At 39.0% G+C, this 12743-nt stretch overlaps 1 protein-coding gene across 1 annotated transcript in view; it reads left to right on the forward strand.

The window, feature by feature from the left end:
• The window catches only part of SLC2A13 (solute carrier family 2 member 13), a 473922-nt gene that overhangs the window by 329955 nt on the left and 131224 nt on the right, over positions 1 to 12743 (forward strand). Inside the window, exon 5 of the mRNA XM_024122830.3 lies at positions 10705 to 10868. Coding sequence (XP_023978598.1) covers positions 10705 to 10868 — 164 coding nt within the window. The remainder of the gene's footprint in view (positions 1 to 10704; positions 10869 to 12743) is intronic.

Consider the following 12743-nt stretch of genomic DNA (forward strand, 5'->3'; position numbering starts at 1 on the left):
AGTTGATTTTCCGTGAATTAATGTAGAATTGATCAGGTAGGTTGATAGATTTGGTGGTGGTGAGATGAGGGTAGTCTCTGATTGTTCACACTTTCTCAGTGAATATGAGGCGAGATTTCACCTGAGGCTACTTAGACTGGAACAGTGGAAAGAAGGGAGATACTATGAAATCATCCTTTTGAGAGCTGTAGAGTTTGCATCTTAGGGAATTTCATGTGAGGTCAATTTGTGTGTTTCTCTCTAGAACCTTTCAGCTGCTAGGTGTAATTGCAGAGTGGAAGAATAGCTGAATGTAAGTAGACAGAGTCGGATTTTATGGCATGAATATTACAAAGGGGGAATAGGCCAGGGAATTTGAGAATGGTAAAAAGAAAATGATTATAATAATGGTCTGGGGAGTAAGTTTTCAAAGCAGTGTCAGCATCACCTGGACACTTATTGGAAGAGCAAATTCTTGGTCTTAGACCTACTGAATCAAAAATTCAGAGTGGGGCCTAGCAATTTGTGTTTTAACAGGTCCTCCAGGTCATTCTGTAGCACACCAATACCTGAGAACCACTGGTTTGGGAAATCTAAACTACTTAACACTCTAAGTACAGTTATAGGAAAGAAGCAGAAATGGGTGATGATGGATAACTGAAAAGAGGTAGAGTGTATGGCATAAAAGTCTCCACAAGAGTGAAGAATTGTGTGGGTGGAGGAATTCAAGTAAGCGAGCTGTGACCAGGTGGTGCTGGTCAGAGACTAGGATAATTGAAGGATTTTAGAAGTGAAGCAGTCAAGAGACTAGGTGTTTTATGGGTGGACCATGTTGACGCTACTCTTACACAGAGGTAGAAGTGGTGAAGAAATTGTGATGCAGGTACTGAAATTGCCACTGAATGAGGAGTGACCAGAAGTAGGCCAACAACTGAAAAAGGAGGGTTAGAGGATGCTGCAGTTCATTTATTCCCCTTGCCATCCTCTCCTCTTCTTCAGGTCTCCTTGAGTTTATAGGATGTGAGAGAAAAACAGCGTGTACTGTAGATCCAAGCTGTAAGAAGGTGGTACCCTCACGTCTAGACTTAGTTAACAGGGCCCGGGGAAAGAGTGTGGGAGGGCTGGGACAAGAGGAAGATTGAGGCAAATTACTGAATCTACAGGTTAATATGGAAGTAAGTGACCAGCTGGAAATAGGTGACCTGAAAGCTTTGGATTGCTGCTTGTTGCTGAAATAAGTAGGGTTGTGAGATATGGTGAGGAAAGGTGGAAACCCTCTTAACTGACATGATGAAGATCAGCTCTTGTTTAGTTAACTGAAAAAGACAGTTATGAGGAAATGATACATATATACCTTCACCATTTTATTTTTAGTTGTACAATAATTCATCACATCCACTGCTTGAACTTCCAAATTGTTTTTCTTTCATAAACCACACTCAATATTGTCATCTATGAATTCCAGGTTTAGTTTCTTTCAAATAGAACAAGAACGGAAAGACATATGAGAAGAATCCTAAGGGCAGAATCTTCTTAGACTTTTACATCTTATCCCCAATTTTTTTGTGGTTGTGTTGCCCACAAATTTTTTTGAAGTAATTTAACCTTTATTGACTTTTTAAAAGCATACAGTTTTGTTTTTAATGTAACTCTCTTTTAGCATCTTATATTTTATTGATTTAGGTATTATTTGATTAAATTACAGAATTATAATGACAGGCATAAACAGGTTTGGGAACAAACACACCTGATTTGATACACATACATGCAACAAATGGGGAATGTGAGCCTGCATGAAGTCCCAAATGTTCAATGTCCTGTGACCATATATTTTATAGAAAGAATTAATAGGTTAATCTGGAATACTGATGAACTGGAGGTCAGATTAGAGAGCTTCTATCATTGTTCTTAGTGATGCACAGGGGAAGGTTAATGATGTGGTTAAGCTGGGTGAGATCAGTTATTTCTCCTGAGGTTTCCAGTCCTATGAAGCCAGGGTGAGGGACTGGTCTCTGAGATGGAGTACCAGTCACATTGGGTACCCTGAGGGTCTGTAGAAATCCCTAATTTCCTTTGGCACATTTTTACTTTTTTCTTCCCAAAAGATTAATAAAATCATTTAAATTATGAAAACTGTCTTGTAATATATTAAATATGATAAGTAATTATGCTTTCTGAGGATTACTATAATTTTTGGATCATTGCCTGATTTAAGAATAGTATGACACAATAAACTAGTATATTATGTTAAGCACATGTATGATATAAATGAAATCCTAATTCCTACTTTTCTAACTTTTATTTTTGGCTTTATGGTTTGCATCTAATAATACACAAAGAAGATTTCTCAATATACAAAATACATAAAATAGATTCAAAAAGTTTAATTATTTTGTAAACTGTCTTTAAGATTTTTTATTTGGGTGAAATATTCTTCTCTTAAAGCTATTGATGGTAGTTACCATAGTTACCCATGTTTTTGACTGTATAAACACCATCCCAGTAGGAAAATATAATATTTTCCATTAAAAGAACATCTTCTATTAGAATAGCATCTTAAATCTGTAGTCAATGTATTCTGGCATATGATACAAATAGGGGCCAAAAGAATCAAACAACATAACTTAGATAATGGGAATCTTTCAGGGTTTATAGTCCTTCAGCTATGCTCCATAAGTTCCAATCTTCTCATTTAACTTGGTCGTTCTCCCAAGTGTGAACATGACCTGTAAGGCTATTGAGTAAGACAAGGTTTGTATTTGGAAACTATCGCAACACTGCTAGTACATATCACCTTTGTGCCACATGAATTAAAATAATTATGACTAAATTTCATCTGTTAGTTTGTTGTATTTAGACTGGCTGACAGTGTCAGGAAGAGTATATTTCATATCTCTTTTACTCATGAAATTAAATTCTTTATAATTTCTTGCCCGAAAGAGTTTATCTTCATTATGAATTGTTTTTTTTTTATTTTTGGTCACTTAAAGCAATCATTTACTATTTCGCCTTGGCTGCCAGAAATTTTAGAGATAGCTTATAATGATTATGCATCCAAAGTTTTCATATAGTTATCTTTATCTTTTATCCCTCCTACTCTCTCTTCTCAGTCTTTTATTTTAATTTAGCAATTCTGTCATGTTTTTTATTATAAATATTCTTAATTCCTTTTTAAAAGTTGGTGGTAGATAAGTTCAGTAAATTTAACAAACAATTATTGGGTACCTACTTCTTGCTGTTAAATTAACTCTGTTATATTAGCAATAGTGAAAAAGACAGGCTGTGGCTTCAAGAAGCTGAAAAAAATAACTTTATCAGAAATTCCTATGAAATGCTTTATTCAAATAGGAACATAATATATGTATTTTGCTCAGCATATAAAGTGCTCATGTTTGTGCTTTTATTGCTCGTTAAAAGTCATTAGGATAGATTGCTATTAGCAAAGCCTACATGTTTTCCAGAGCTATTTTGTTTTATTCAAATTTAAAATTCAGGACTGGAAGCTGCCTCTCACATAATCTCTAAAATAGTGATATACATACAATCTGGCTGTTTCTGTTCTTAGACATCTATAGAGATTTGTGAAGCTGGTCTTCTGTGAGAACACACTGCCTTCAGGCCTTTCATATTCACTCTGGGGAGCAGATAGTATGTGTGAGATAACCAAAGGTTACCCAGGGAATCTTTGAAGATGATGATAGTTTGTCAGATAGATAGTATAAAATGATTTTGAAAAGAGAAGGCATCCCTCCTTTGAGTCTCAAATGGAAAGAAAGACTTTTTTAGTTGTTCATATTGTTCTCTTATGACGAAAACTCTATTTGCTTTGTGCAAATTTAAACTACTACATAAAGGCTCAGACTAAATACAGTGGTAACCTATTACGTAAATGGTTGGCTGATAGCATCATTTACAAAAACATAGGAATTCACACATTTTAAAATGTAAATTAAATGTGTCTTTTCACCACTCCATGACCCGACTTTTAAAAACTAGGTTCATGAATTATTCTGACCTAGATATGTCATCCCCTGCCCTTGAAAGAGTCCTATGAAAGGGAATATAGTTATTGTCTAAATTCTTCTGGAACTGATTACCCTTTAAGTGAATATCCTTATCTTCATTCCTCCTTTTCTCGTTCTAACTGTTGGCCTTTTGCTTATTTTACTGTTTATTAGCACCTTTATGTACTAGAACAATCCCCTCCAAAGATGTGCATGTTGTAAACAACGTGTGAATATTTTACATTACATGGCAAAGGGAAATTAAGGTTGCAGATCGAATTAAATCTGCTAATCAATTTACCTTAAAATAAAGAGATTATCCTGGTTATCTGGGGTAGTGTAATCACAAAGGTCTTTAAATGTAGAGGAAGCAGAAGGGGATATAAGAGTGAAAGGACCTGAGAGGGACTGGACCTACCTTTGTTGGCTTTGAATATTGAGGAAGGGGGGCCCTCAAGCCAGGGCATGTGGGAGACTTGTAAAAGCCAAAAAAAGCAAAGAAATCTATTTCCCCTGGAGCCTCTCCAGCTGGCATCTTTGATTTTTGACACCCAGTGAAACCTGTGTCAGATTTCTGACTTATAGACCTGTTAGAAAATAAATTTATGTTGATTTAAGCCATTAAGTTTGTGGTAATTTGTTATGGCAGCAGTAAAACCTAATACATTTACCAATGTTTTAGAAGGAAAAATGAGGATGAAAACTCAAGACACTCCATCCAGAAAAAGATTTAGTGTGGGTTGAAGTTGCAACTCTTGCTGACAGGAGGATATAAGGCCATCATTGAATTCCAGCCTTTGCTCTCACTGTTTCACATTAATACAGAAAATCTACAGGGTCCTGTTTCCAGTATAATGACCTGAAAAATGCTTTAAAGAAATATACCCTTGTTTCCGTCTGCATCCTGTCTGCCCAGTTTGCTGTAGTTAGAGTGATCTTTTCACAGAACAGACTTAATTGTGTTACTTCTCTTTAAAGTCCCATTTCATGGTTCTCCATTGCCTACAGAATAAAAACCAAACATGTAGCGTGGCAATCAAGACTCCTCTATAACAAAACCTTCTGCTACAGCCTTATGTCATACTTCTCTTTCCTATGGACCTTCTTATGTTCAGCCACCGTAACATACTTTTGGTCTATGAGCCCAGCATAGTATTTTGTACTTTTTTGTTCATACGTGTCATTTCCTTTACCACCAATGTCCTCCCAGATCATCACACCTGCTGGCAAACCCCTATGAATTCTTCAAAACTCAACTCAAACAGTAAATTTACTGGAAAATCAAGGAACTTTATACATCAAAGAAAATTATTTGGTCTGTCCTTTATGCCACATTGTGATTTGTATACCTTGCGATATTAAAATTATTTCTTTCCATTTCATTGTCTTACACTAAACTGTGAGTTTCTTTAGGGCAACACTGGATCTAATAACCTATCTGTGGGCTCTCAGTAACTCACATAGCTTAATAGTATGTCCTCAATACATAAATATTAAGTGAACAAATGATTATGTTACTTGATCTGGCCAGCACACCACAGAGATGCCTTTAGAATGACAGTTTCTGATTCCCAGGCCACTCTATACTTACAGTCTGCCTCTATAAATTAAGTACCATAAAAGAAATTATTTTACATACCTAGGACACATTTTTCATTTTAAATAAAATTCTGGGGACTTCCCTGGTGGTCTAGTGGGTAAGACTCTGCGCTCCCAATGCAGGGGGCCCGGGTTCTATCCCTGGTCGGAAAACTAGATCCCGCATGCATGCTGCAACTAAGACCTGGCACAGCCTAAATAAATAAATGTTTTATTAAAAATCACAAAATAAATAAAATAAACTGACCAACTTATTTTGTTTGATACCACTCCCATTTCTAGCCATTAATTTAACACCTGTAATTTCATGATTTTATTGTGTCAAAAATGAAAACATCGAAATACAGTTGTCCCTCGGTACCCACGGGAGATTGGTTCAAGGACCTCCGTGGATACTCAAATCAGTGGATGCTGAAGTACCTCATATAAAATGACAAAGTACAGTCAGCCCTCAGTGTCTGTAGGTTCTGCATCCCCAAATAGAGAGGGAGGGCCTTTTGTAATATCTCTGTTTTGTTTAGTTTATTCTCGCTCTATTTGGAAGGATTACTTTGTGCAGTGTATCTGTTGTTATTCTTAAAACATTGAGAAGATTCTAAAATGTAATAGAATAGCATGATAAGTATCAAATTCTTTTGGCTTTAAATATTTGCATTTTCTCTCAGCATTTCTGTTTTCTGCCTTTCTAGATTTATGTCAGTTTCTCAGTGGTTACATACAGGTATGACCTTGCTGCCCAGGTCTTTATGAAAATGAGATAATGTATGGAGTAGCACTTGGAAACTGTATAGTACCATTCATATGGACTGAATTGTTTTCATAATTTTTATTATCACTTTACAGTCTGACTGCAAAATGTTCACAATTGTCATAATGATGGGAGAGGTTTCACTGGGAGTTTCTCTTTTTATAACAGCTGTCAGAATTCAAAATCTTAAAATGGTTAGCATAACTTTTAGTGTGATCAGTAAAATATATCCTTCACGCTGCATAGTAAGTTATTAGTTTACCACTTTAAAAAAGGAAAACACTTTTTATTAAGATGAATGAGTCCATGTTGGTGTTAATATTTTACATAAGAAGGTCATCATTAATTTAAAACACAGACTTTTTAAAAATCACTACTGAAGGTGGCAGAATAGGAGGACGTGGAGTTCATCTCTCTGCACAAGTACATCAAGAATACATATACAGGGGCTTCCCTGGTGGCGCAGTGGTTGAGAGTCTGCCTGCCGATGCAGGGGACACGGGTTCGTGCCCCGATCCCGGAGGATCCCACGTGCCGCAGAGCGGCTAGGCCCAGCCATGGCCGCTGAGCTTTTGCGTCCGGAGCCTGTGCTCCGCAACGGGAGAGGCCACAACAGTGAGAGGCCCGCGTACCGCAAAAAAAAAAAAAAAAAAAAAAAAAAGATATTCCATGCAAATGGAAATCAAAAGAAAGCTGCAGTAGCAATTCTCATATCAGACAAAATAGACTTTAAAATAAAGACTATTACAAGAGGGCTTCCCTGGTGGCGCAGTGGTTGAGAGTTCGCCTGCCGATGCAGGGGATACGGGTTCGTGCAGAAGGGGAGCTTCGGGGGCTCAGAGGAGAGCGCAGCAAGTGGTCTGTGGCAGGTAGGACAGAGTGAGAGGTACACAGATGGTCCTGCCACAGCCCTGCGTGCCTCAGCCTGAGACAGGTGTCCGCTGTGGTGCATGAGGGCTGGGTGCTGGAACGTGGGGTTTGGAGAGTAGACCCAGGGAGTGGACAGCTGTTAGCTGAGAAGAGACAGCCTGAAGGGACAGGAGTGAGGAGCTCCACAACTGGGAACGTTCACGGAAGAAACCTGGGCTGCCATAGAGGCAGGGCGCCGTTGTTGAGCGGCACGCAAGGGGCGGGGCCGCCACTGCAGCCGCCTTCCCTACGTGCAGGCCCCAGCCTCCGCAGGCACTAGGAGGGGTTCCCACTTGAACAGGCTCCCAGGACCCGCCTGTCTCCGCCTCCGCCCCCGCCTGCCTGGGTGGGCGCCGGTTCTGGGTAGCCTCGAGAGCAGACTCTGGTGAGAGGCCCACACACAGGTGGGTCTGAAACCACAGCTAAGCCCCAGGGGCCATGCATCTAATGAAGAAGAGCTGAAATCTCTTGTGGCTGCGGGAACCACGGATTTACAGCCCTGCTGCCGGCTTTGTAAACTCAGCATCTGTAGAACATCCGAATGGAAGAGCGCTACTGCAGCTGAGACAGGTCTAGCTTTGGCAGCTGTGGGCTTTGTGGGCACGTACAGGTGGGGATTGGGCTAGGCCAGAGTCTGAGGTGCCTCCATAGCTCCTACAGCGGGTCCAGGTACACCATTACTGCAGTCCTGGGACCTGACTTGGGTGGGATCTGCGCTGGAGGCCTAGTGAAAACAATGCCTTAGAGACACCAGGGCCAATTGCCAGCATACCCATGGTTAAGATGGGGCTGAGACCATTTCCAACAACAGTGAAATTTGTGAGCCCGCACAACGGGTGAGAAGTGATACAACAGAGTACACTTACAGGTGAACAGCTCCAGAAGAGGAAAACTCAGAGGCTTCTCTCCCAGTGGGAGTGCTCCAGTCCTGCCTACCTCATACCACAGCTCAGAAACAGACCTGGGGCCCTCTACTCCAACATCTAGGGAGCAGGCTCTGCCCCTGACAGGACAGTGACAACCACAGAGCAAAGGGGAGGCCCCGCTCAATATCCAGTGCAGTCTCTGGTCACCACAACAACAGTCACACCTCCTATCAAGGGGATAACAGCCAGCATGCACTGAGGCGAGAGGTAGCAGACATCCATACTAAAAACAGCACTCGCACCAAAATATATTAAACCCACACAGCCTACACAGGGATGTTTCCACATAAAAATAGCCCTCCAAGACAGTCTGAGGGTCAGGCATCAGGAGGAAGAACCCACAGAGCGTTTGGCTTTAAAGGCCAGCAGGGCCTAAGTGCAGGAGCTCCACACTCAGGGAGAAACAGAGACTCCACTCTCAGAGGGTGCACAAAGGTCTCAGGTGCACTGGGACCCAGCACCAAGCAATACCTCCATAGGAACCAGGGCTACACCTAACTAGGGGTCTTGGAGGGTATCCTGAGGAGGCGGGGGTCAGCTGTAGCTCACTGTGGGGGCAAGGACACTGGTGGCAGAGGCCCCAGGAAACACTGATCTGCGTGAGCTCTCCTGGAGGTCCCCATTTCAGCACCAAGATGCGGCCCCATCCAACAGCCTACAAGCTCCAGAGCTGGAACGCCTTAGGCCAAACAACCAGCAAGACAGGAACATAGCTCCACCCATTAGCAGACAGGCTGCCTAAAGTCGTACTGAGCTCATAGCTACCTCAAAACGTACCCCTTGACACGGCCCTGCCCAGCATTATCCAGCAATCCCACTCTTGAGCATATATCCAGAAGAAATTATAATTCAAAAAGATACATGCACCCCTATATTCAATGCAGCACTATTTACAATAGCCAAGATATGGAAACAACCTAAATGGCCATCAACAGAGGAATGGATAAAGAAGATGTGGTACATATATACAATGGAATATTACTCAGCCATAAAAAAGAACGAAGTAATGCCATTTGCAGCAACATGGATGGACCTAGCATTATCATACTGAGTCACACAAACACAAATATCATATGATATCACTTATATGTGGAATCCAAAAAAAATGGTACAAATGAACTTATTTACAAAACAGAAATAGAGCCACAAACGTAGAAAACAAACTATGGTTACCAGTGGAGAAAGAGGGGGAAGGGATAAATTGGGAGATTGGGATTGACATATACACACTACTGTATGTAAAATAGATAACTAATAAGGACCTACTGTATAGCACAGGGAACTCTACTCAATACTCTGTAATGACCTATATGGGAAAAGAATCTAAAAAAGAATGGATATATGTATATGTATAACTGATTCACCTTGTTAAACTAACACAACAGAAACTAACACAACATTGTAAATCAACTACACTCCAATAAAAATTTTAAAAAATAAAATAAGAATTTAAAAAATAGTAGACAGTAGCCATTGATGAATCAATGAGACTTAAATGTATTCAAGCAGATTTTATTTTTGAAATATTATGAAAAAGTTGACTAATATCCAGAAACTGTAGATTGTAACTATGGAAATATCCAGCTTGATTGAATACATTGCTCAGATGCCAACTGTTGGATTTGGGTAAAGCTAACTTGTTTTGGAATGGCTTAAAAGCTAGGCAAAGCCATGGTTCATAATGTATCTTCAGGATTTTAATTTTGTCACATTTCATAGATGATTTGCCAGGAGTATTTTGCTTCCTTTGTTTTAAGGGCTGCTTTAAAGTAATCTTCTGATACAGCTACTGATGTTTCCCCCGGAAAAGAAATGTCCTATGAGAAACCTGTCACTTTAAACGTACCAGGCATATCTCCCATTGTGTGTCAACAAGTTGGCATTATGATTTTTTAGAGCCAGTTTCCAGTGTATTCATTTGGAACAAAATGAGTCTATAGAATCTAACTAGGCACATTGTGCTGGAGACTTACCAAAGAGTATACCTTTCTAGGAACCACAAAGGCATTCTTTGTATACCTCATGTAAGTTTCTTATCTCCTTACCAGATGCCAGATAAACTGATATATTCTTACTCCTTGTGTCTTTGAAGAAGTTCTTTACTTGTACCAGATTTTTGCCATTATATCTCATTTCCTTTAGTATATGCAGCAGTTCTCTTTATTCTTTTAAGTACATAAATTTACAGCGTATGGTAACTTCTGATTCATTCCATGGATTTAGAGCTTTATCCTTGGTAGTTTTAGTGAAACTACCAGCTGTCAACTGTCCCTAGGTGTGGGGTACATTCAACTTTTAAAGGTTTCAGCCCTCTATTCACTTGCTTGAGTATTTCTTCTTACTGATACAAAGTTAAAAATGAATTCATCTGAACACAGTCTCTATATTGTGATCCTTTAAATAGCTTGCATGAATTCCCATCTTAACTTGGTGTTATTAATAGTTATTCCTGGTCTGTTTTAGTCGGGTAGATATTTTTCTATATGAATAACTGTTTCTTTGAATAACTAACAACAATTGTTTTATTCTTGCCTCCCAGGTACTACAGTGCAACCATTCTGCAGATGTCTGGTGTTGAAGATGACAGACTTGCAATATGGCTGGCTTCAGTTACAGCCTTCACAAATTTCATTTTCACACTTGTGGGTGTCTGGCTTGTTGAGAAAGTGGGTCGCAGAAAGCTTACGTTTGGTAGTTTAGCAGGTAGGTGCCGAAGAATTCAGTTATAAACTTTTCTCTAATGATGACAAGTTAACCTTTTAAAATACAGTACCACTTCTGATATAGTTTTCATAACTAAATAATAGAGTTCCTCTGAAAATTTTTTTTAATAAGAACTTATTATGATATATAACTAGAAATTAGAATTGTAATAACAATTTGAACCTACTGAGGGTAGCATTTTGCTGTTATTATTTTGAGTTTTGCTCAAAGGTACAAAATGAAAAAGAAAACTTGGTATTCATAAACTCAGTTTTTAACATAGTTTTTTTTTAATTTGGGATAATGTGGAAGTAAATTTGGAGCATTTTTTTTCAAAGTTCTCTCAACAATGGAACATTAGAACCATATAATTTCTTCACAAAGCAGGGACAGACTCTTTTTGTGTTTGAACAAGGCCTATATCCTAGTGTAAATTCTGGTTGGTTAAGTATGTTTCCTATGATAACTAAATAAGAAAAACCCTTCTCACATTCAAGTATCTTTTGTCTTTAAATCCCACCCATTCCATTTATTATTTCTCTGTAATGCAAGGGCTGTTTCACTTGCCAAAATGAGACCCATCTCTGTCATTGTCTTCACATGTTTGCATCATATAATTTTCTAATCTTTTTCAAATATACAAGCAGATTGCTACTTATCAATTAGCTGTCCCCAATAGCTCCTTTATAAGTTTAGAGTAAGAATACATTTTTCTATTAAAATGTAAAGTTTCCAGGCCTGCATTAAAACTAAATTCTATTTTAACTAAATTATACCTAAAACACTGATCTAATAGAACTGCTCAAGGCAGTTGTCCCAGATTTTGATGAGAAAATACATTTGGAGTTTCATACTCAGTTATTAAGAGCACATACTCCCTCCGACCCTTAACTCCAGAAGGAAGAGTGGAATGCTTCCGCCCTCTGTTCTTGCCTTGGGTTTGAGTTCAATAATGTAAGTTGAACTGCAGTATCAGCACTGAGCAGAAGGCAGGGGAAAGACTGTCTGATTAAAATGCAAAGGTAATCGCAACAGCCATTGTATATAGGTAAGCGGGAGGGTAAGTGAGGAAAGGTGAGGGACAAGTGAGGGTTAAAAACCACATATTTATAAACCTGTTCAAGGAACCAGAAGTGTTTAGGCCCAGGAAAAAGACTAAAGAGACACCTAATAGATATTCTCGCAGATGGTAGCTGTTATGAGGACATAGATTTTTTACTTAATATAAGAAAAATATTCCTAATAATCAGAGCTATCCAACAATGAATTGGGCTGCCTCATTAGGATGGTAAACTCTCAACAAAAGGGTAGATGGCCATCAGGCAGTAATGTGCTAGAAACAAATTCCTACAGTGGGTTGAAAATTGGATTTGCTGACGCCTGAGGTTCAGGTCAACTCTAAGAGGTAATAGCTGCTTTAAAATTTTTTAAATGGACATACTTTCTTTGACAGGGCATTAGTATACTGCTACCTCAAGAGGCCTATTTTTTAAATAGAATTTCAGGTCTTGAATTTGGGATTTGGGTTTTGAGATTTGGAGAAAAATGCTGATTTTTGAGATGGGGGAAAATGCTTTTACTAGCAGCCTCTGTCCCTTCGTTTGTTGTATTCCAGGATTTTGAGGCATTATAGATACAAAGCCAGACTGTTTGGGTTTGAATTGTGTGATATTGAGCAAGGTTCTATTTTCTCATTTGTAAATCGCGGTTAATTATAGTCTCGACTTCATAGGGTTGTAATGAAGACTAAACACATTTATACATGTATAACATTTCAAACAGTGCCTGACACAGACAGTAAAATGCCCAAAGCAGTTTGCTATCACAGTAGCGTTACTGCCAAAGAGTGATTCTTTGTTGTTTTAGCCATAATGT

The sequence above is a fragment of the Physeter macrocephalus genome, chromosome 6, assembly GCF_002837175.3.
Source record: "Physeter macrocephalus isolate SW-GA chromosome 6, ASM283717v5, whole genome shotgun sequence".
Lineage (NCBI taxonomy): Eukaryota > Metazoa > Chordata > Mammalia > Artiodactyla > Physeteridae > Physeter > Physeter macrocephalus.